This window comes from Sus scrofa, chromosome 11 (assembly GCF_054392235.1).
Source record: "Sus scrofa isolate SSC_HxYL_T2T_F1_AM1 chromosome 11, Sscrofa_HxYL_maternal_Yorkshire_Landrace_v2.0, whole genome shotgun sequence".
NCBI lineage: Eukaryota > Metazoa > Chordata > Mammalia > Artiodactyla > Suidae > Sus > Sus scrofa.
In genome coordinates this window covers 83,287,560-83,312,679 of record NC_139393.1, presented here as the reverse complement: position 1 = coordinate 83,312,679, position 25,120 = coordinate 83,287,560, and the positions used below count along the sequence as shown (strand labels likewise).

The following is a 25,120-nucleotide window of genomic DNA, read 5'->3' as shown; positions in this document are numbered from 1 at the left end:
ATGTCATCTCACTAATGAAGATAAATGCAAACATCCATAAGGATGACTAGAAAATCCAATCTAGTACGTCATGACCAAAGAAGGTTTCTAAAAATGAAGAATTATTCAACATCGAAAAATACGCATCAATGCAATTTGCTTTACAAGCAAAGGAGAAAATAGCAACAATAACACTAATAGATAAAAGAAAAATATTTAATAAAACAGCATCCTTCCATGGCTGAGAACATTTAGAAAAGATTATGTGCTGGAACTCTAAGTTAAACAGATTACCTACCGAACAAATATTTAGAGGTTTTACAGTAATCTGGAAGCAAGGCAATAATATCTATTAACACCACAAAGTGCCATCGTGGCACTGGAAGTACTAGCCAATGCAATAAAATAAGAAGAACTAGAAGACATAAAAGATAAGGAAGACAAAAAAGATAATTATGAATATTTACATTAGAAAATAGTAAGATATTCCACAGGAAAATTATTAGAACTAATAAGAAAAGTCAGCAGGGTTTCCAGACATAAGATCAACATTCGTAACTCAAGATTGATTTTCCCAATAAACAAATTAAAATATAACAGGAAAACAGCACTTATCACAGCAACAAAAAACGCAAAGTACTTAGAAAAGAATCAAATAAAAATGTGCAAGAAGTTGATAGAAAGTACACAAACATATTTAAGAAGTAAAAGGATACATGAAGGAAAAATATAGATCGTATTTGTAGAAGAAAAGAATCAATAGCCTAAAAAGGCCATTTGGCCCCATATTAATCTGTAAATGTATTTCTAGTCCAAATCCCAAAGGAATTTTTTATGGACGGAGTCAACGTGATTATAAAATTCATATGCATAAACAAAGATCCGGAAATAAACAAAACAAATAATAAAAATAAGAACTTATGAGAATTTACTTATTAAAACAATATATTATTGATAGGGTTTTAGTCAAATAGATTAAAAATCAGGAGGGGGTGAAAAAGCATTTCTAATAAATGGTATAGGAATAATTGAATACCCTGCTAAAAATATGACATTATATTACTTCCTCATATAAATGAAAATAAATTCCCAGTGTACTGAAAACATACAGGTTGTAGGGAAAACTGTACGATGACCTTGGAGTAGGAAAAGAATGTCCGTAATAGGCTCTAAAGTCAGGTCATTGTACATAACTGAACAAATATCCCTGGACTTCTAGGAGCACGTCACCATGGGGCAGTGCAGAACCTGCACCTGACTCAGGTGCAACTTCACTTGTAGGCAGGGAAATGCAAATTAGTACTTTCCCCACAATTCTGCTACTAAATAGATACCCCAGGGAAAATTCTAAACATTTATCTCAGGAGGCACCTACAAGGATGCAACACTGTAATGGAGAAGGAAAAGAGGCTTAAGCATCCATCTGAAAGGAAATAGATGCGGATGCTGTGATTTTTCTTCAGGGGAATTAAGGCAGCAGTTACAAAGAATGAATTAGTATCAATATAGTTAAATCAAAAAAAAAAAAAGCTGGGAAGTACAGCATTACAGTACCCTCTGATAGCATTTCTTTAATTCTTAACGACTTATATACTTGTTATGAAAAACCAGTATCTAGACAAATTATAAACACTGTGCCGAATTTACACAGAATTGATGATATTGCTGTCTCGGGAGCAGAAAGGAGAGGAATGGACTTCTGTGGATAAACAAAAGCAACTTCGGCTTTTAGCTGCAGCTTTCTACTTCCTTCGTGTTCATACAAATATGAAGCAAGATAGCAAATGTTAATAGTGCCAGATAAGGAGTCTCTGCTGCGGCACAAAGGGATTGGCAGCATCTCCGGAATGGTGGGATGCAGGTTCGATTCCCAGCCCAGCACAGTGGATTAAATACCCAGCATTGCCGAAGCTATGGTGCAGGTCGCAACTGTGGTTTGGATCTGATCCCTCGCCTGGGAACTCCGTATGCCACAGAGCGGCCAAAATATATATAAATAGTGTCAGATAATAGGCAGGAGTTGCTTATAATCCTTTGTACTCTTCCTGAATATTAAATCCGCCCCCCACCAAAATACAGTTAATGAAGAAAGATACATATGGTAAATGTAACTGGATGTCTATTTTCATTTTCTCAGAAATGCACGGCAGGTGTTTCAGTATTTACTACATGAAGCATGTGGGTATTAATAATACAAATGCATTTATTAAGAATTAAGTACTATACAATTAATAAGGCAATGCACAACTCAATTTCCTATGAATGGTTGGTATGGATTTTTAGAGTATCCTGCCTGAAGATACCTTTTGGATTGTAATATCCATCAGAGAACTTAAATGTTTATAATCATTTTGATACCGTGCTAGGGGAGAAAGTTGAAACATTATAATAAGCAAAAATTGGGGTTTTTAAAATTTTGTTTTTTATTGTTATTTCCCAATAATATTTTGTGGGAGGTTTTATTGGATTTATTTATACATTCAGGAGCAAGCTTCATTTTGTAATTTTGTGTCTGAAAGAGGACAGGCAATCTCCATGAACTTTTTAGAACTTTTAATAACAATTTATAAACTATGTCAAATGAGAGAGAGAGGATGAGATTCACTTAGTATCAAGTGATGTTAAATACATGCTCTGATGTTTTCCTGATCAATCTCCAATTTTATTATCAAAAGAACTGTGAGAAAACCTTTCATTTCTAGAATTTTCTCCTTCCTTCACTTTCTCATCTCCTGGTTTACCATCTAGACAGTTTCTTATTTCAGCCTCAAAAAACCCGAGGAGCATTACAAACTCTCGCTCTCAATGAGATCCCTCGAGTGTAATGGCAGAGAGGTGTGTGGTTAGGTGTGTGTTCAGGTGTGTCAATACTTTTGTATTGAATTTTGGTCACAGAGCCCCACAAAGCCCCAGCCTGACCACTGAGAATAACTGCAGACATCTCGTCAATAATGGGGCCAGTTCCAAAGAGCAGAAAATACTTAAATCTGGTGTAATGTGATAACTCCATGTGTTCCACTATATAGCTGGATGGGGCCGGGGGAGCACGCGGACATCTGACAAATGGTGCTGCTTCTTTTTGATAAAACCTCTTCTAACCATCTGACTCGGTAAAGAGGGAATCAGGGCCCTTAACCCTTCCGGTCAGACAGAATGATGACAAGCCCTCAGCTAAGGCAAAGGTGACCGACTGTAAGGAAGCCTGGTGGGATGGGGGGGGTACTTACACTGTGGGCCCTTGTGAGAGTTTCAAGTCTCAATAATGGTCACTTCTCATCACCCGGGATGCGCCCCGTGGCTGCCACCACTGGAGGAAGTTAAGCCTCAATTTTTTAACTCAGAGAGTTAACCTGGTCAAAGTGACTTCCTCTCCTTGCAAAGGATAAAACAAGTCATACTTTTGTAAGAACAGTTTAGAACTATTTCTGGCGACATTCTATTAAAAAGTCTTGGATAGCATCTGACTTTATTTTAAAAAAGGCTTTTGGCTAAATAATTTAAGAAGAAAACAATCTTTCTCTCTCTCTCTCTCTCTCTCTCTCTCTCTCTCTCTCTCTCACACACACACACACACACACACACACGTGCACAGGAATTTTAGGCTTTTGCAACCTGAGAAACATGAGGAGATGGTGCATAAATCACGACAAATCCCCCTGCGCAAAGAGCAAAACCAACCTATAGAGGGAATCTGAAAACTGTACCAAAATGCTGGGTGAAGTATTTATAGGAGATCTGTGCAAACAATGTAAGTATAACCCATAATCCAAGGTATCTTTGATGGTTTGCCTGCAGTGCTAAGGAGGAAGCCCCTCTCATCTCCATCCTCAGACCCCTAGAGCTTCCGTAAACGGAGCCACTGACCTTCTGTCTCTAATGGATGAGATCCTTGGCAAACCTAATCCGCTGAAAATAATCTTAAGAAGATTAACCTTCTCACTGTCGTGTGAGCATATTAAAAATTGTGTGACTCATCCAACAGACCGTATCTCAGTGTATACCTTTAAAAATCACGGATCTAAAATTTAAAAGCTAGGCATTCCTGTTGAGGCTCAGTGGGTTAAGAACCTGACACAGTGTCTATGAGGATGTGGGTCCAATCTGCACTGGGTTGAACCTTGCTCAGTGGGTTAAGGACCTGGCGTGGCTGCAGGCTGCAGCACAGGTCACAGATGTGGCTCGGATCTGGTGTTGCTGTGGCTGTGGTGCAGGCCTGCAGCTGCGGCTCTGATCCAACCCCAGCCTGGGAACTTCCATATGCACAGGTGCAGCCATAAAAAGAGGGAAAAAAGATAATTTTGAATTTTTAAAAAATAAGATCAATAAAAAAAATCCTTACAAAAGATAATTTGACTTAAAAGCCCTCAAGAACGACCTGGAGACTGTGAACCAGACTGGAGTTACTGCGTCAAAATCTATTAACTTCTTCTGTCAACAAAGAAGTTACCACATTCTAGGGACACTGATTTCTTTCAGGGGAGAGTTTACTAACTGCTCAAATTATGTGGAAAACTGTGTGTGTTTATGCCATTCATCAGATTTTCAATTGAATTTTGACCTAAAAAAGATCCAAATACCCTATAAGCTTCCATAAGGACATTAAATGCCGCCGGGTTGCGTCAATAAGAAACAAATGGAAATCGTAAGAAATCTGGCCATCATTTCAATATAAGATAGAGCAAAACTACTCTCGTCTATTTAAAATCTTTGGACATTCAACACGTGTGCATACGCCACTAACTATTCATAAACAATAGTTTACAGACTGAACTCTCAGTAGAACAGGAACCAAGGAGAGTCCCCAACTTAAGCCCTGAATCCACTGACCCCCGTTAATTCACTTCACATTCATTTCAGTGCATCCGGGTGGGCTCAGCCTCCTCTGCCTCCAGGAAGGCAGCCTTCAGACCAGATACAGATTACCCAAAGGCTCCCGCGGGGTTTCTTTTTAAAACCAGCTTTTAGAACTCTGCAAGGCTATCATTATTTTTTCCCTACACGAAACCTTTGTTCCTTCTAATTAAGAAAGAACAGCAGGTCTCACCTATGAAGAAGAGACATTTTTCCGCATGTGAACATTCAGTTTCTCGTTAGGACCATCTTCGTGCAGAATCTGTGCATGCATTTTGATGCATCGGATGCTGTCAGGTGCTGGAGAGCATCCCTCCCAGGGCCCCAGCCCCGGACTCTTCCAAGGCCTCCTGCACCACATGGCCAGCTCCTTTGTCCAGGCCCGGTGCACTCACCTGACCGTGCAAGGACACCATGCGACTCTTTCCTCAAGGAACCCCCGCCAGTTGGGAAACACCGTGGTTTCGAAGCCACGTGGACTTGATTTTTGCAACAATCAAAGACCACACACCATGCCCTGGAGCCTAGTCGGGAATTCTGGGGAAGTGCCGTGGATGTGTCCCAGGAGAAGGAAAGCAGGAAGAGCAGAGAGACTGATCAGTGCAAAGCCCCCATCACCCAGCCCACGCGGAATCCGCCCTCAGATCCCAGCGGTTTACGTGTGCGGCAACATTCCTGTTCCCAAAGAGCATTTTATGTCCTCCATTTGCTATTCTCCGAACCAGAAAGATTACAGAAGAGACTGGACCGGACCCAGGGTTTCCACCTCGCCCTCCGACTGCACTTGTTCTCAATATTCACTTATCCACAGGTCAACTACCACAACGAGGAAGCCTGCTTTCCAGCCACAAACACCACATGTGACGGTAGCAACCATGCCCCTTGCAGGAGGCACTGTGTCTTCTCTTTCATGCCCAGAAACCCTGGAAAACAACCAAAGTTCTTACAACCAGGGACATTCAAAGGAAAAGGCTGCTGCTCATGATGAAAATGATTGAAATAAATTGTCGGGCTTGCTATCTGAAGACCCCTGGAGAGCTCTCCCAAGGCTTCTGTGATTCACTGAAGCTGAGGTTTCAGGTGTAAGGTTGGGTTGTTTATTTGCAAACAGAGAGTCTCATACAAAGTGAAGTAAGTCAGAAAGAGGAAGACAGACATCATACGATATCACTTACAGGTGGGATCTGAAATATGGCACAAACGAACCTACCTGAAAAACAGAGACAGACTCACAGACATAGAGAACAGACTTGTGGTTGCCAAGGGGGAGGGCGAGGGAGTGGGACGGATGGGAGTCTGGGGTTATAGATGCAAACTATTACATCTAGACTGGATAAGCAAGGAGGTCCTGCTGCACAGCACAGGGAACTATACCCAGTCTCCTGGGATAGAACAGGATGGGAGATAACATACGAAAGGGAATTAATGTATAGAACACATTTATACATATGCATGATGGGGTCCCTTTGCTGTTCAGCAGAAATTGACAAAACACTGTAAATCAACTACACTTTAAAAAAAAAGTTATCAAGGAGTTCCCATCGTGGCACAGTGGAAACGAATCCAACTAGGAACCATGGGGTTGTGGGTTTGATCCCTGGCCTAGCTCAGTGGGTTAAGGATCTGGTGTTGCCGTGAACTGTGGCGTAGGTCGAAGATGCGGCTCGGATCCCGAGTTGCTGTGGCTGTGGTGTAGGCCGGCGGCTACAGCTCCGATGGACCCCTAGCCTGGGAACCTCCATGTACCACGAGTGAGGCCCTAAAAGGACAAAAAAAAAAAAAAAAAAGGAATCAGACAGGAAAGTGAGTGCTGCTAGGTAATCCTCCCACGAAGAGTGTGAAAACACTGAGCAAACTGAACACGTGTTCTCGGAGGCTCAGGAAGTCTAGGAGGTGGCGAGGCGACCAGGTGAACTGGCCGCAGTCCCTTTGACCACCATCCGGTCCCAGGGGTGGAAGGGTGCCCCCTAACGGTAGATATAAGACCACAACAAGCAACAGGCTGGTGGCTCTCACACCTTCATCTTACTGACTTGGCTGTGGCCAACACCTTCGCTCGTCCTAAGTAAGCTACAGCATCTCCTGCATTATACGCAGGGTTTTCATTGAGAAGCAATCCTACTTAGAATCTAGGTAGAAAAAGCATGTTTAAAATGTGTGTTACTAATATTGTACCTATTCTGTATAATCCAGAAAATGAACCCAGCATTCTAAGAACAAGCATGGCACCTGCTTACATTTCACTTGATTTTCCCCCCTTTATAACTTGTTAGAGTATATCTTAACTATATTTATTCTCTTTTGCTCACCAACATAGACCCCAGGGAGATATACATATATATATTATATATTATATATATATATAAAATCTTTTTATAAAAAATGCTGTTCATGAACAATGAAAGCCTATTTTGAGTTTATCCAAATTTTGTGACCTTTCTGTGACTTAGAAAATAGGTCTATAAATCTGCAAATCTTTAAGCTTTCCATGAATTTCAATGAATCAGAAATACTTCAAACATAACCTTTCCTGGCATTATTTTGGGATTTAAATTCAGACTTGGGTGACCCAGGGGAGAAATGGAGAAGAAAAAATGGGAGATATGACTCAAAGGAGAACACTGTTTTCTAGAAGTTAAACTTATGATGCATTAACTCCTCTCAAATTTTCCAATAATCCCTGCCCGTACTCATTTGCTTCGTAAAGAACCGTGAAGACTCACGTTATAAATCTGCATGACTGACAAGTTAGCAACCGTCCCCTAAAAGAGAAACAGTGGGTTTTCCAAAGTTTAGGTTTTCATTTCTTTTATGTGTGCGAGGTCAAAAATCTAGGCAGACTATGTGCAAGTTTTTCCAATCATATGAATTTAAGGCTCTGTAAGACTGAAATGGCAGATGGAAATTTTTTGTAAGTTTGCATGTGCAACTGGATTTATATATTAATTCTTCAATGTCAACTTCGGCAGAGCTGCGAGTAATTTTATACAAACTTAATTTGGTGGACTTAGTATTTCAGTCTTATTCTGAGACAAATCTTCATATTTAAAGGGAAATCACAAATTAACTGATAGTAGGAAGTGATATCCAAATCAGAATCCTTTTTTTTTTTTATTTTTTTTATTTTCCCACTGTACAGCAAGGGGGTCAGGTTATCCTTACATGTATACATTACAATTACAGTTTTTCCCCCACCATTTCTTCTGTTGCAACATGAGTATCTAGACATAGTTCTCAATGCTATTCAGCGGGATCTCACCACATCAAATATGAAGGTCTACCTGCTAAAACACAGATCACACGATAGCCTCCCTCAAAGCCCTGGCTGTGCACTGAACACGACGAATCACCATGCATGGGGATTCTGTATGTGTACGCTTTAGTGAGAATTTGAGTATGGCTTTGTCCTTGAAATCTTCCGAGATGTGTCTGTATTGATTCAAGAACCTACCTGTTCATACATGCTCGTTCTAACGTTTCCCAAGTAACCTCTAAAAGCAGCACGTTTTAGGACTCTGGGGTAGTCTATGTGGACAACCAAGAGGTTTCTAAGCGGTTTCATTCAGAGACCAGCATCCAAGCCAAGACTCCTGGATGCAGTTTACCTCCCAACGGCCTCTGCCCAAGGTCATCACTGGCGACAAGAATATTAGCAAAGCTTCCCATTGACCAGATGCTGAGGACAGCTCTAATTTTTAGAGGATCAAACAGCCCAGAAAAGCTGAAAGACGACTAGAGCCAGGGGTCAAAACCGTCACCATAGAGACGCTTCACCAAAAAATCCAGAAAACAGGTAAAGGACAAAGGAGGACCCCCTGCTCTGAAACACGCCATCAGACTGGATCCAGCGTGGCTCCTCAGCACACTGAGCTGCTTCAGATATTCCTGGCCTGTCTTCTTCCTGCATGCACCTGTTTTCTGTATGCTTCTTGGTGCTCGAAAGGCCAGGTATGCCTCTGGTCCAGAGCGGCTGCGTTTGCACCTCTATCCATGAGAGATGGTCTGACTAATTCATCAGGGGGAAGGGGGGGGCGAGCTTAATTCCCTTAAAAAAAAATCAGTCAAATCCTTGAAGTGCAATCGCCTGGTTAAAATGAAAGGTTTTAAAAGATAACGTATCTCCTGGCTCACGCTGGGTGATGAAGCGTCGTGAAGAGAGAACCTCGTTAAAGTCACCCACAACTCAGTTAACGCCAGCAACCAGCGTCCAGCAAACCTACCTGCTGGGCTCATCTTGATTGTGGAGGAAGTAGTTCACCGTATTCACCAAAAAGCTGAACAGGCGACCGTAGATGGACTTGGCCAGGAGATCCCGGTAAAATTCGGCCATCTCTACCGTATTTCGTCGCGTGATCATCTCTCCTGGGGTGGGGGGCAGAGAGGGAGGAGGCATGAGCGACAGAGCTGAGCTCGTCCCACTTAGTCCCCCACATCGCACATGTCGGAAGATGTGAAAAACAGGTTGACTCTAATGCACGACGGCTCCATGGATGATGACAAAACCACGTTTCCCTAAAGTGAGGGGCATGCACAATGCCAGCTTATTTGCTGCAAATGTTGACCAGCGCTTTTGATCTCGTGCAGCCCGCGGCACTTCCTTTCAGGGAGGGAACCCACTCTTGGCAGGCAGGGTCCCCCCAACAAGCTTTCCCATAAAGGCTCGCTGATCTGGACACAAAGACATCCTGGCCATCAGAAAATTGGTCATATTTTAAATATTTTCATGGAGGAGTTCCCATCGTGGCTCAGCGGAAATGGATCTGACCAGCATCCATGAGGATGCAGGTTTGATCCCTGGCCTCGCTCAGCGGGTTAAGGATCAGAGGTTGCCATGAGCAGTGGCGTAGGTCATAGACACAGCTTGGATCTGGCGTTGCTGTGGCTGTGGCATGGGCTGGTGGCTACAACTCTGATTCAAACCCTAGCCTGGGAACCTGCATATGCTACGGGTGTGGCCCTAAAAAGACAAAAAAAAAAAAAAAAAAAAAGAATAAAAGGAGGTTTTTTGTTGTTTTTTTTTTTTTTTTTCCATGGAAATGAGCCGACTAACCAAAATGTGGGTCAGGAGTTTGGGCACAAGATTGGGCCTTAAGGTAGAAATTTCTGTTATTCTCAAAGTGGTGCTGATTGAAACCTGGAGTGATAACATTTTAGAGGAGAACAGACTAGAGAAGAAGCCAAGGAAAAAAAAATAAGTGAAGCTGATTTGGGATTGAGGCCATGCTGGCATTTACGCTGGAGAATGAGGTGGGGTGGGGGTTAGGGGACCTCATCAACGGCCTTGGCCAACCTGGGTACCACTGCAACGCAGCCCCCTGGGATGCTGACCGTGTGAAGTGAGGGCTCAGTGGGCTGTCAGTCACTGGAGGCACAGATCCCAGAGAACTGTCTCTGAGGCAGACTGAGATCAAACAAACAAACAAAAAGCATCAGCAGGTCATGAGAAGTCAGGCAGGTATGCATTCAAGGCTGTTGAGACGGAACAACATTAAGTGGCAGTGAAAGCAGCTGCCGATTACGATGCTATAGAAGTGAGGTCTCTAGAGATAAAGTGAGTGCAGGTTCAGGGCTCACCCACGGGGCGGCAGAGTGAGGAGAGGCAGGCAGTGTAAGCAGGAGGCCTGACTCCATTAAATCAGAGATGGTCTGTGCAAAGTCCCTTTAAACAGTCATGAGGGGAGTTCCCGCTGTGGTGCAGTGGGTTAAGAACCTGACTGCAGTGGCTCGAGTCACTGCAGAGGTGCAGGTTTGATCCCCAGCCCAGCTCGGTGGGTTAAAGGATCTGTGATGCTGCAGCTTCAGCTCAGGTTCCATCCCTGGCCCAGGAACTTCCAAATGCCACAGGTGCAGCCAAAAAAAAGTCACGAAGAAGAATAATGCATTTGGAGACGGCAAGAAACTCAGTATTGCTGGAAACGAAGGCACCGGTGGGAAAACAGCTAACGACGGCAGTTAAAAGGTAGGCAGGGCCCCCTAATAAAGGGCCTCCTGGGACGTGATGAGATTTACTCTGGAGGAGTTGGAGCATCTTGAAAAGGCTGTTATCCACAGGAGAAGCTCATCTTTGCATTTGAGAAAGATCATTCAGTTTGGAAGGACGGAAAAGTGGGATAAGGCCGAATCAAACAGAGTTAGTCTTCTTGCCACCATCGACTCAAAGAATGACAGCTGTGGTGATGAGCAGGAAGGGGGCAGTGAGAATGGAGGTGTTGACCGGGCAGAACTGTTCTAGATGTGTCCCGATCGACTCACTGGAGAGGGAGGAGAGTGGGGCATCAAGAGTGAAATTGGGGTGACGGATGATGGGGAGATTCGTTAAGTGTGGGCACACGGAAGGGGACCCCGGAGCTGAGGCGGAAACTCTAAAGCCACACACCTAAGTACCTGCAAGCAGATCCAATGGGAACAGCAGGTACGAAGAGCAGCGATTTTGAGAAAAAAATATCAGGTGGGTGGTGAGTCCTCAAAATTACAGTAAAGAGGAAGGTTGGCGAGTGGACGATTGATGGTGAAAAACTGAGGCGCGTTTAGGAGAACCACTCTCTCGTCCCCCAGAGGAGATGGTGCGGGAGGGATGGTTCTTGGGAGGCAGGTGGCCTTCGTGCCCAAAGCCAAACTGCCACTTCCTAGTGATGTGACGTTCACGGCCATTCAACCTCTTTGAATCCTCATTTCCCACATTCATCAACATGGAACGAGTCCAACCCACCCCTTAGCAATTTGTGAGAATTAAAAATTCCAACTTTTACAGCAGCAGGCGCAACCCCTGTCCGTTCGTAAGTGCCCAGCCAGCAGCAGCTCTTACCCTGGTGTTTTTCTTTCTTCCTTTTTTGGCCACACCTGTGGCACATGGTGGGTCCCAGGCCAGGGACTGAATGTGAGTCACGGCTGTGGCAACACTGGATCCTTAACCCTCTGTGCAGGGCCAGGGATCGAACCAGTGCCTCCAGAGAGACAAGCTGGGTTGTTAACCCACTGTGCCACAGCAGGAACTCCAGGAAGCTCTTACCCTGACTGATGAGATGGAGGGAAAAGGATGCTGTCCAATGACGATGGTAGCCCAGCACCACCTGCACCGACACATCCAAGGCTTTAATTCAGTAAAGCCTCTTGGATGGATGGCCTTAGTGTTGAGAATGCCTGATTGTCTACAAAAGGTGACCAGTTCATCAGGATGGTCCCTGCAGAGCGTGAAGAGTTTCTTTACGTTGAGAGGCAACGCACGGAAAACTTACCCTTGAAATAGTGGACGTCCGTGGTTAAAGCAGACACCAGCTCATCTGTTGGTACTTGCAGCATTCCAGCCACTAACATTAAAGCAGCAACGAAAGCACAACGTTAGCCTATATTTTTGACAGCGAGAATGTGGCATTTTACCATTTATGAGATTTGTATAGAAAACGTGTGCATTAAAGAAACTACCACCGGCAAATTCCAAGAGAGGAACAGCTTAGAGGAATCAAACGTGAGCAGGTTCTCGGGGCTCGTGCACTAACGCATCAAGGGTCTTCTCTTTCTAGGTCCTCACAAACAGCCTGAACGCTTCTCCCTAATTCCTGGTTAAATTACTCTGATAGGAGGTGAAGATATGCTGGTGATTGAAAACCTGTGGTTTGAAGGTATTTTGAAAAAAATCTGGGAGTGACGAACAAGGCAGCTTCAAAGGAGAAAGCGATCTGGGGAAAATCTTTGAATACAGAAGTTCCGTTCTGTTTAAAATGTTTGGATAAACCACGAGGTCTGACTGCCTAGCACAGGGAACAATATCAACAGCCTGTGACAAATCATAACGGGAAAGAATTTGAAAGAGAGAGTGTATGGATGCAAAACTGAATCTCTGCCGTGCACAGCAGAAGTCATCACCCCCTGTAAATCAACTATACTTCAATAGAATGAGTTTAAAATAAAAATAACATAAATGTTAATATGATTGCATTTTATTAATATTAAATACTAATTTTAATAATAAGAAGAAAACAAACATTTTTAATGTTTGGCTTATACTACGCTCCCCCAATACACCGGTAGGCTGGGGGAGAAGCAGAGAACCCTTGAACCACATAAATAAACCCAATTATGTGCCAAAGCACCGTGCTGCCACTGTCGGGGGAAGCAGGAGATCATACACGTACAGCTTATTCCTGCACAGAAAGAAGGAGAAGACCGTGGACCGGGTCTTTTTTCCCCACCACCGCGAGTTCTACTCCAGCAGAGAGGAGAGCGGCGTGCACCCGGCTTTTCTGTACTGTGGCGCCATCTACTGGCCCGTCTGCGAAGCGGCACATCAGTGAATGTTAGCTCTGTGGTTCCACTGACCTTGTTCCAGAAGCTGGAGGTCAGACACCAACGCGGAGTCAGCCTCGGTCAGAGCAGTGAACCGAATGTCCCCGATGTGTAGTATGGCTGCCAGGATCACAAACAGATTCTCCACCTCCTGTGCGGTTTCCAAATAGAGAAGATGGATGGGATGGCTCAGAGGAGCGATGGAAAGACCTTTCAAAACCCTCCAAGTAGGTTTTAAAAAAATGACGTGCGTGCTATTAGTGGGGCTGCGATTTTTTAGACCCAGAATGTCCCATAAGAGAACTACCCATCTCTAGCTCCAAATTAAAGGCTTCAGGAGTTACTGCGGTGGCTCAGCAGTTAAGCACCTGGCGTTGTCTTTATAAGGATGGGCTCTGATTCCTGGCCTCATGCAGTGGGTTAAGGATCCGGGGTTGCGGCAGCTGTGGCATGGACAGAATCTGCAGTGCAGGTTCACGCCCCGGCCTGGGAAGTTCCATGTGCCACAGAGGTGTGGCAAAATAAATAAATAAATAAACACAAAAACCTCGTGACCCAATCCTCATTCTGAAAGTCAACATTTCTGCTCCTGAAACAAAAGAGAATAGCAGGCGATGTTCTGACATCATTGAGTTGTGTCTGGATAAGTACTGGGATGGGCTGGCTGGCTGGGGGTCCCTTGTAGGGTCAGACTACACACGTGTCCTCCCACAGAACACGCCCTGTCCACCTCTTAGGGACCCCTCTCATGAGCTCAACTGATATCATGCTTACAGGAGTTTTCATTTCTGCTGGAAAATTAACAGAGGCACAGTGAAAACAATTATGCTGAGAGGAACAACATGCTAATTCTTTAAAGGTATTTTAAGGAAAACTCAGGAAAAAAAGGATGTTAGCAAGAGCTATCCTTGAGCAGAAAGTGGTCTAGGAGGAAGAGTGTTTGTTGAAAGAATATGTGAGACCCTGGATAAAGAAAGAAATCAGACCTTCAGTGTGCTTTGGGACAGATATTTTGTGGGAAGAATGAAAAGTCAAGAGGAAGCTGAAAGTCAAAACGTACTTCTCCAGAACTGCAAATATTAAGTGAAAGGACATCTGCAGTAAAAATGGTTAAGCCCCATTTAGGGCAAGGGACATAACCCTTAAATTCTCAGTTTCCTAATGTGTGATCTGGGAGGAAAAAGCTCCCACCTATGGACGTTTTTCTAAGAACAATTCTTATTTGCTTTATAAATATATAGTTGGCACAATATATTCCTTGGGACTTTCAGAAATATCCTCCAGAGCTTCAAGTTTTCAGATAAGGTACAATTTTATTACCTTTAAAATGACAGCATTGAAAAGGATAATCTGTAAGTAATTGTCAGGTATACTCTGGGATTATGGCATGGCTTAGAAATGTTTTGGGTAGCCTCCAAATTATAAATCAGTGTCCTAAGTCTTATTTCAGAATTCCCACGGTTGCACAGTCGGTTCAGGATCCAACTGCAGCAGCTCACTGTGATTCCTGGCACAACGGATTAAGGATCTGGCTTTGCCATAGCAGTGGTGTAGGTCACAGCTGCAGCTCAGATTCAATCCCTGGCCTGGGAACTTCCATATGCCTCAGATGCAGCTAAAACAAAATGTTTTCCTTGTGCTTCTCTGAATGATGTTTTCCCAGCCCCCTTAAGCTCCCGGGCAACTCCCCGTGCCTCTGCCTCTGAAGACATCCAGTAACTTCTCATTAAATTTCCCAGTGCCCTTTGACAGGGGCAATTCTGGATACAGACAGGAAGGCTTTGTTCTGTCCTCAAGAGTCTTGCAACTTAGTGATGGAGACAGGGCTGTGAAAACAACTTACAGCGTGGTGCTACGGAGCTGCAGAAGCTGCCTGCTCTGTGAGCAGGGCAGGGTGGCTGCCCTCTATCTCTCTGGCCTGAGCAACCCCTGCCGTCCTGCTGGCCAGCTGAGTGGTGGTGACAGAGGCAGAGGTGGACAGATCTGCCAGGACCGCCGTCACAAGCCTGACTCACGGGGTCTTGCCAGTGCAGAATAAATTCCTTCCTCACCCTCCTCCTGGGAATGGCCTTGTCCTCCTGGGTGGACTCAACTGTCACCTCCCCTTCCCCCCAAGGGTCCAGATGAAGTGACTATCTTTGTATCTTTGGTTGAAATGCATGTATTTCTGTTGCAAAAAGCCTGTTAAATTCCCTGCTCACGACCTGAGGTCGAAGGTCCCTTTTGCTTGCCCCGCCTTTGAGGATCAATCCTGGGTTTTTAAAGCCCCCTTTCTAAGCAACTGGTTCTTGGGTGGCGTGGTCCCTTCCCGCCTGTGCATCTGTTCCCACTAAGGAAGCAGAGATTCCAGACAAGAGGAAGGGGTTCCGGAGTACCAAAAATGTACACCAGCAGCAGCAGCGAGGGACGGGAACGTACCGACGGGGAGGAATTTGGGGAAAGACAGAAGTACAGAGATTGGAAAAGCAGAGCGACAAAGAACCAAATACCAGAGGCCTCGCTTTCCTGGAATGCCAGTCTCTGAATGGGGCGAGGCTGGGCGAAGCCAAGTGCCCAGAGCCCATGCCTTCAGGGCGAGGCCACCTCCTCAACCTTCTGTGTTTACCACCTCTGCGCTCCCCTGGCACCGCCCCCAGGGCCATGTGGGCACCTGCAGACACAAAGACCCGAAGCCATCCACCTCCTGGTTTCAGACACAAACAGCACACATTCACGTCTGACTACATCGGGGCTCCTGAGCCACGGGGGTACCAGCATCGGCCTGCAGTCTTATGGGGCCGATGAGCCAGGAATTGGCTGTAAGGCAAACTGGCACCATGTGGAATGGGAGCGACATGAAGATGACATGTGAGAGAGAGATGCCAGCGTGGCAGGTCCCAGGCGGGGGTCCCTTCCCACTGCTCTCCCTCTAGACCCGCGCTCCCTGCTGGATTCCGTGAACACCCACCCCCCAGACTGCGTCACCTCAAATCACTCAGAGCCAAGAAAAGTTAAAAGTCCCTTCCCTCGACCTCACTAGGCTCGTCTCCACAGGTGGCCAGCGGCTGTCAGAGGGTAGGGTGCACACCCAGAACATTCTAGCCTCATGGGACTTGCCCTGGGCAGTCATGGGTTTAGGCACTTCCAACAGTGCTTTTCAGCTTTGGGATGCCTGCAGGTGTTTGACAGTTCTTTGAGAATTAAAAAAAAAAAAAAAAGGAGCATATTGTTCAAGAAGATATTTTCATCAAGTAATTACTTTTCAAAGTGCATCTTGGCAGGAAACAGTGGCTTCGATCTGCCCGTTTTCTGCTGAGCCAGTCGATGCAAAGGTCTTTGATTTGTTTTGCTCACGAGGTTCCCAGGGGAAAAGGTCCTACCGCCTTGAAGACAGAAGCCCCTTCTCCTGTGCAACCTCGTCTGTCCTCATGGCCCCTAGACTCCTGAGCTCACTACTGGCTGCCGTCTGTCTCCACTAGGACGTAAACTCTGGGAGGCAGAGCGATGTTCTGGAAGGAGCAACTTTCATAAATTAGTAGAGGGCTGATTTTCTCCTGGACTGTTTACAGCACAACTCACCAGGTGACTGAAGCCAACGGCATGCAGGGCTTGTTTCAAAACAGCCAGTTTCTCCCTGTTCAGAGAGGGCTCTGCTGTGGCTCCATCTCGGAGGCTCTGGTTCAAATACCTGCGAGGAGGAAAAACACACAGCTTTAGGGCTTGGCCTGGAGTCAAACCCCAGGGGTCAGACGTCGCTTCAGCCACGTTCTCATTCTCAGAAGAATGGCAATCAGCTGGATGCTGCAGACCCGTGTGCTTTTAAGTCCCTGATCCATAGGAGCAGATGATGTTTCCGGAAGGAAGCAAAGATCTTATTGCAGGCCATCGTTACACTGCTTCACTTGCTCCTCCCCTGAGCTGCACCCTTCCTAGGTCACAAGTGTCTGGGTATCTCGTACAGAAGCTCGGCAGGTTCTGCAGGATGCTTTGTAATGAATACCTGTGTTAAATACTTTTATTCTTTTTCTTCTTTTGCTCTTTTAGGGCCACACCTGTGGCATATGCAAGTTCCCAGGCCAGGGGTCGAATCTGCCACCTACACTGCAGCTCATGGCAACGCCGGGTCCTTCACCCACTGAGCGAGGCCAGGGATCGAACCCGCATCCTCATGGACACTATGTCGAGTTCTTAACCCCCACCAGGAACACCAAAAGATTTTAATTTAGAGTACTTTATTGTTTCTTCTTGCCCATAGCTTTTCATTATGCGGGGCTTGACTGGTTTGCTGATTTATTCCTTTCATGCAATAAACGCAGGGGAATCACCCACCCGAGACACCAATACCAGCAGCAGAGGATGTAAAGTTAGAAAGCTCGTTCCTGGAGGCTCAAGAGCAAAAACCGTGTGCCCATGGGCAGCCAGGACACAGCTGCGCTACACTGTGGGAGCAGAATAACAGGGGTGAACATGGCCTGTTGGTGACCACTCGGGAAGGGGGCCATAGAGAAAGGCTGGGAACTGGGGAGAGGCTTGGGTGTCAAGAGATGAGGAAGGCTTGGCCAAGAAAATCCAAGACCCCGGGGTGTCCCTGGACTTGCCAGCAGCAAGTACGAAGGCAGGCAGGATGGACCACGTGTCGTGTCCATGGGGACTCACATGCCGCAACAAACCCGGGGCCTCCAGGGACAGAGGCAGAGGGCGAGAGGTTGGACAAGTGGCCAGCGTTGTGTGTATCTTGCAAAAGCATTTCCATGACGTCTTGGAAGTCACGGGCTGTCCTGAAGTTGTTGAAAGAAAGAGAAGCCGCGAGCAGGTGGCGGCTTCAGAAAGAACACGCTGTGGCCCCGTAAAGGATTTCCTGCAAAGAGACAAGGCCACTAAAGGAGCTGCTGGATCCAGGGGACCAGCAGTGGAGGGGCGGGCGGACGAGATGGAGAGGCGGCCGGCAGGAGGGGGCCCGGCTGGACCCGGGGGACAGGACAGCGAGGCCTCGAGGACGCTTCACAAGCTTCTGTTTGGGAGACAGGGTGGATGGAGGCCTCGTTCACCCCAGAAGCTTCTCAAGAGAGGAGAACGTGTGGGGAGAGAAAGACTTCTCTCACAGTCACGCACTTTGAACGACCTGCTGAAAGCCAGTGGCCGTCCAAGAAATGGCCGGCGCGGAGGATGTGAAATTCAGAGACTAGAAAATAGAGCCTGGAGGCCATCGACGTGCAGGTGACTAACACACGACGAGCTCGGCGGAAAGGAGACTCTACCCTCTTCGGGATGAAGGAAGAACTGACGGGGAAGAGGCCACAGGAGCGGGGCGGGGCGGCGGGGGCGGACCCGGATGCGGGCGCTGTGGACTGGGGGCTGGAGGGACATCTTTGTCCTTGACCTTGGTGGGGAGGGTGGGAGTGAACCAGCCCCGTGGATGCGGGGGGAGCGGGGGAGATTTGGGGAGTCTCATAAGCTGCGGCGGAAGCCCCTGGAGACCAGACAAAAGCCAAGAGAAAAGGGAAAGCAAGTTCTGAGAAAGGAAGAGGGTTTGGAGCCGGATCAGAGAGGAGGTGTGGACACCTGCTGGAGGTGGTTGGCGACAGGCGCGTCTATGGGCGTAGAGGAACCATGCTTCTGGCCTCCCTTTCTCAAGCAGGCTTGAGGGGCGGCCTGAGCATCTCGGACACTCGCTGTGGCGGAGGGACTTCGCTGCCAAGCGGGGGACACAGGAGGGTTGGCCGATGCCGCTGAGGACCAGCTCCTGGGGGTCTCTCTCTCCCTCCAGAGGTGAGTGAGCTGGGGCTCGGGGCCGTGGAACCAAAGGAAAAAGTCAGGGGCAACCACAGTAGCAAGGGGCTGGGTGATGGCAGTCAGAGTCCTCGTGCCTAAAATTCACAGCATCTGCAAGATTCTAGCGACCAAGAAGGCGTCGTGATAAGGAGCCGCAACCACTCTCCATCCTTGTTCTCACCGCAGGCTTCCATCCACCGTCCTGACTCCATCTGTTCCTTCCCGCTGGATGCCCAGAGACAGAGGTTTCACAATTCCATCCAGCGTGGCCGCTTAACGTCTCGCAAGAACAATTAGCTCCCGGTAACAGTGCAGAGTCAAATCTGCAGAACGCCACCGACCCTTCTCACCTTCTTAAAGAGGAATCAGTGAGTGAGCTCCGCCTACGGAGACCTCAAATATTTGTTTAAATCTCGCCCTTGCGCCCTTAGCGTGTGGCTATGGTGGGAATTTACAGCAGCTATGACCTGCCGCATGAATGTAGCAGCATTTTAATTTCAGTTAAGTTCTGGGCAGAAGGGGTGTGTGAGGTTCATCTGGGCAGTCATGGACAGAGCCATTCACGAGAAACCCAACCCAAACAGGAGACTTTCAATGGCAGGCGGAGGGAATGATGCTTTAACATGAGTGGCCTTTTCCTCTGCAGTCAGAGAATGTGCTAGAATGACAATGGTTCCCCCCCGCCAAAAAAAAATGGGCCTCAACGTCTCCTTTAACACGTCCCCTGCTATTCAATAGCATCTAGGTGGATTTCAGTAGAAATACCCTTCTCCCTTATCAATAAAACTGTATTTATAATGAGAAGATTAATATTAGAAAAAACTGGAGGGTTTGCTTTTTGGAGATTAAAAGTACTTGTTTTTCCTTGGAGATCCCGTCGTGGCGCAGTGGCTAACAAATCCAACTAGGAACCACAAGGTTGCAGGTTTGATCCCTGACTCGGTGGGTTAAGGATCCGGTGTTGCTGTGAGCTGTGGTGTAGGCCGGCAGCTACAGCTCCGATGAGACCCCTAGCCTGGGAACCTCCATTTGCCACCGGAGCGGCCCTAGAAAAGGCAAAAAGACAAAAAAAAAAGGACTTGTTTTCCTTTTGAAATCATTTAATAATGAAACCACACACAGGACAGAGAAATCCTTGAAAAATGGACCGAGTAAAGTATTACAACTGAGAATGGTTTTATTTGACTCCTTTTGGTGATATTTTAAACTTTTATTATTTGTAGAATGAAGTCAACAAAGATTAAAAGTGGAGTGGGAGTTCTCTTCCTGGCTCAGCGGTTAACGAACCCGACTAGGATCCATGAGGATGCAGGTTCGATCCCTGGCCTTGCTCAGTGAGTTCAGAATCTGGCCTTGCTGTGAGCTGTGGTTTAGGTTGCACATGCGGCTTAGATCCTGCATTGCTGTGGCTGTGGTGTAGGCCAGCAGCTGTAGCTCTGATTCAACCCCTGGGAACTTCCATATGCTGCAGGTGCAGCCCTAAAAAGAAAAAAAAAAAAAAGATTTAAAATGAAGTAAAAACGAATTCACCGTTTCTAGTTCATGATGATTTTAGGATAATTAAGACACCTTGTGTGATAGGCTTTCTAGTCTCAGATTGCAATAAGCATATAGATTAAGAGTATTTCCTAGAAAAAAATATATATCTTGCATATATGGAGAGCTTTAGTTCATGTGTTCCGCCGTTAATAAATCTCTTCATCTGATAAATAACTAAGCCAAACGAAGAGAGGGACATCTTGAGAAATTATAACAAATGCTGGCAACAATGTAGAATATTAAACTATAAAACGTGCTTTTCTGTGTTTCTCAGTACAAGTCATAAACAAAGAACATGATCATAGTCCTTCTCTTCTTGACTATTTTTTTTTCCCGTGTGAATCACTCGAAGGCTGACCATCACATGGGCGTTTCCAGATGGTTTCAATACCTGGAAATCGGTAAAAGTGACTGTGGACTCTGGGTTAGAGACCTCCCTGTAGACGAGCTGCGCTCCCCTGATGGCCCCCAGCCCGCCCCCCAGAGACCGAAGCCATCCTGGGTGAATCTCTGCAAGGGCTTCCTCTGACTGCCAGCTTCCAACTCTGCCACCTGCTAACTCGCGATCCCACGAGTCCCAGGAGTCAAATCTTAGTGCTCAGTAGTCCATGTCTTTTATATGCTCTATTATGACTCAAAATCCTATTGTTATTATGATGATGATTTTGCTTTTTAGGGCAGCACCCACAGCATAGGGAAGTTCCCAGGCTAGGGTTTGAATCGGAGCTGTAGCCGCCAGCCCATGGGAGTCCAGCTGCATATGCGACCTACCACCAGCTCACGGCAACGCTGGATCCTTAACCCACTGAGCAAGGCCAGGGATCGAGCCCAATCCTCATGGATACTAGTTGGATTCGTTGCCACTGCACCACAATGGGAACTCCTCAAAATCCTACTCTTACAGCTCAAACAAGCTGTCTTCTTATCATCGCCTTTACTTCATGGTAACTTGGCACTGTGATATTGGGCTACTTACAGATGTTTCAATGCCCAGAGCCAGTAACATCAGAGACTTACTTGTGGGACCAAGAATCATTGTATTTTGTTTTCAAAAGACGGACCGATGAGGGGTATGCTCCAGATGTGGTTTCCACCCAGGAGTAGAGGATGGTAACCTGTGGGCTGTGTCACGTTGGGGCACAGGTGGGCGAGTGCTGGAGGCACGGGTGGGCGAATGCTGGGTGACTAATTCTACTCAGAGGGAGAGGCTGTGGGAACCAGTCCAGTGGGTCCAGGGCTCACTTCCAGATTATCTTCGAAGCAAGACTCAGTTAATCTTCGCACTGATCCTGAAAAGCAGAGCTGTTACTGGGTCCACTTAAGACATCAGGGAACCGCGAGTTCCCCTTGTGGCTCAGCGGTAACGAATCCGACTCGGATCCATGAGGAATCCGGCTCCATCCCTGGCCTCTCTCCGTGGGTCAGGAATCTGGCATTTCGGGAAGCTGTGGCGTAGATCACAGATGTGGCTTGGGTCCCGCGTTGCTGTGGCTGTGGTATAGGCCAGCAGTTGTAGCTCTGATTCGACCCCTAACCTGGGAACCTCCATACGCCATGGGTGTGGCCCTAAAAAGACAAAAACAATTTCTTTTAAAAGAAAGATATCGGGGAACTGAAGTTTGTTCTAAGGTCTCCAAGCCAGGAACTGGCCACTGGCTACACACTCAGTCCTGACCCCTCTGCACTCTCAACTCAGTTACAAGTGTCCTGCAGGGGCCTGGGCTGGGCCGGAGGGAGACTGAATAGCCCCACAAGGCATCTTCCTGGAGTGAAAGGTTTGCTTGAAAATGTGTGGGGGGGGATTAAGAAGTGGAATGATTATTAAACATGCGTGTGTCTTAAATAGAAGGCAATCTCACGAGGTGTCAAGACTTCATAAGATATTTTATGATTATTTTATTCTTTTCTGACTCAACTCTATTCCTGCACTTCAGGCATGAAATGCAGTAGCTTGTAACTGAGCAGGACCCGGTGGGGCCTTCCTGGGACAGACCCCCCCCCCCCTTGTTTGTGGAAATCTTGAGCTTCCTGGGCCTTCCCAGAGTCCCAGAGAATCAACTTGAGAAGTGAGGAAGGAGACAGTGAGAAAGGAAGAAGCGAAGACAGTCAAGCAAGACGAAATAATAATCGTTTAGCCCTTAAAGTCAAAGACGTTTAGTTCCCCATCAAGAGCTCTAGATAATACTCTGAGCCTCATCCCGTGAGCACTTTTGCAGATACTGAAACCTCTGCCAGATGGAAAAAGGTAACTATATGCTGCCCACAAACACGCAGACCCCAGACTGGTTGGAACCGGGACTTTGATGATGCTGATTCCCGGTGACCTCACTACCAACCAATCAGAAGAAGGTCTGCGAGCCGAGCACCGACCTAGCAACCCCCGCCCTCACCCTGTCTTTAAAACCCTTTCCCTGAACGCCAGCTGGGAGTTCGGGTCCTTGGGGCACTAGCTGCCTGGCCATCTCCCTTGGCACATGCAATAAATGCTGACTTTCCTTCTTCACCCCTTGGGTGTTAGCAGATGGGCCCTTAACTGAGTGAAGGCCAGAGGACCCACGTTTGGTTCGGTCACAAGGCTCACAGCTCAGCAGAGCCTCTGGGAAATGCTTGAGCCCTGGCTGCCGCTCCGGGCAGGTGTCTTGTCACTGTGAGGCCGGGACACGGCTGATGCAGGTGGGACTCTAGGACGGAGTTCAGCGACGGTGGGTTCAGGCATCTTCCTGGGACTTGATGAAGTCACTCACCAGTTCTAGAAAAGCTACAGTTTCTTGGAGGTGTTTTGTTTGTTTTGTTTTTGTTTTTCCTTTTTCAAAACCAAAGGATGGTTTCTTTTGACCACGTTCAGAAATCTCACTTCCGCAGATCACTGAGAAAAGCACACCTGCCCCAAATAGACAAATACCTTTGCTTTCACGGACAGAAAAAAAAGTAGCCAATGCAACGAATGCGTTGCCGCGGAACAATGCAAAATCCCACCTGGGCTTTGGATGGCAAAAGAATTCATTGCAGGTCGAGTTTATTTAGAATAAGTCAGTGACAACAACTGTTGACTTGCGCTATTTCTGATCAGCTGTTCCGTTGTCCCGATTTGATGGTTGTCATGACAACAGATAGCATTCCAGGGATCCATCTTCTAAGGTGGGTCACACCTATAGTCAAAATCACCTGTGTGTCTACATGTAGCTGCCTGTGAGGGTGTGAGTGAGGGTATGTGCGTGGTGTGTGCATGGTATGTGTATCTGTATGTTGATACATATGCTTTGTGGCAAAGAAAAACACAAATAGGACAAACTATTCTGGGCATGTCACAGGCCCCCAGTCTCCCTCAGCCTATGGCGCCACCTGGGAGAAATTTCTTGTGTGTGGAGGGGCAATTTAACCATACCAAAAAAAAAAAAAAGAGGAAGACAAATGCCATATGGTATTGCTTATATGTGGATGCTAAAATACAGCACAAACGAAGTTAGGTACAGAACAGAAACAGACTCAGACTCACGGACCTGGAGAGCAGACCTGTGGTTGCCAAGCGGGAGGGGGAGGGGTGGGGTGGATGGGAGTTTGGGGTTAGTAGAGGCAAACTACTGCATTTGGAGTGGATAGGCAATGAGGGCCTGCTGGACAGCACAGGGAACTCTCTCCATTCGCTTGTGATAGAATGTGATGGAAGATAATATGAGAAAGAGAATGTACAGATATATTTAACCGGGTCACTTTGCTGTATAGCAGAATGTGACAGAACACTGTAAATCAACTATCGTAAAAAAATAAAGTTTAGCCAGCAAAGGAATGAAAGAATAAACGACTCACACAGAACACGACGAACCGTTCTGGGAGGGACACAGGCCCCCAGTCTCCCTCAGTCCACAGCGCCACTTGCCCACAGGACCGGGAGTTCAAGGTGGCAGCGAGGTGCCCTGCATATAAATACAACGACCTTTTGCCAAAAAGCAGAATTTCTAGGGCGTGAGTCCCCCTCCGGGTAGCAGCCTCCTCCTGTTTCACAGAGTTTCCCTTAGAACCGCAGACCTGCAGCTGGCGGGTAAGTCCTGGTGCCCAGCGCGGGGGCTGCCGTCTGCAGGGGCTGTGCTATCAACAGCGACATTCTAAGTGACGAGATCTTAGGAGTTGTCCCCCCCTACACACACACACAAATGATAATTACAAGATGCGATGGAGGTGTCAGCCAGCACTGGAGTGACGTCCTAAAATCCAAACAATACACTGTACACCTTAAACCTGCACAGTGCTACATGTCAATTACATCTCGCAAATTAATTCATTCAAGTTACTCGTGAATTAAAACATCAGCTGCAGCCCTGCCCCGCTCACCAGACACGCAGCGACTCTCCTGGGCCTGCGCCTGTGCCCAGGACGCACGAGGAATGAAGGCTCAAATAGAAACAAGAGAGACGACGACTTAAAAGCATGTGCCGGCCCATTCGCCACATCTGGGCTCACACTTCAAACATGATTTTTTCGCTGGTGTTTGATCTGCCGCGTCAACACAGGGGGACAATATCTTACCCACTGTGGGCGAAGCCGCCTTCTCCTTGGGCACTTTACTATGTAAACAGAAACCAGAGAAGGCAAAACCAGAGCTGGCATCCACCAGGGAAGCCTGGTGACGGGTTTCCGCAGGAAGATGCAGGAAGATGGTGACCAGCCGGGTGCTGCCCACCTGCCCCCACCTCGCTCCTCAAAGGAAATTCTTCTCTTT

At 46.8% G+C, this 25,120-nt stretch overlaps 1 protein-coding gene across 9 annotated transcripts in view; it reads right to left on the bottom strand.

Annotated features, from left to right (window-relative positions):
* The window catches only part of MYO16 (myosin XVI), a 539,824-nt gene that overhangs the window by 195,198 nt on the left and 319,506 nt on the right, over positions 1 to 25,120 (bottom strand). For all 9 annotated transcript variants that reach the window (XR_014819944.1, XR_014819945.1, XM_084982290.1 and 6 more), the window contains 4 exons: positions 16,672 to 16,780; positions 13,147 to 13,264; positions 12,066 to 12,137; positions 9,051 to 9,192 (listed from right to left, as the gene is read on the bottom strand). Coding sequence is in view for 7 of the 9 variants with exons in the window: in XM_084982290.1 (XP_084838416.1) it covers positions 9,051 to 9,192; positions 12,066 to 12,137; positions 13,147 to 13,264; positions 16,672 to 16,780 (441 nt within the window). In the remaining 2 variants the exon portion in view is untranslated. The remainder of the gene's footprint in view (positions 1 to 9,050; positions 9,193 to 12,065; positions 12,138 to 13,146; positions 13,265 to 16,671; positions 16,781 to 25,120) is intronic.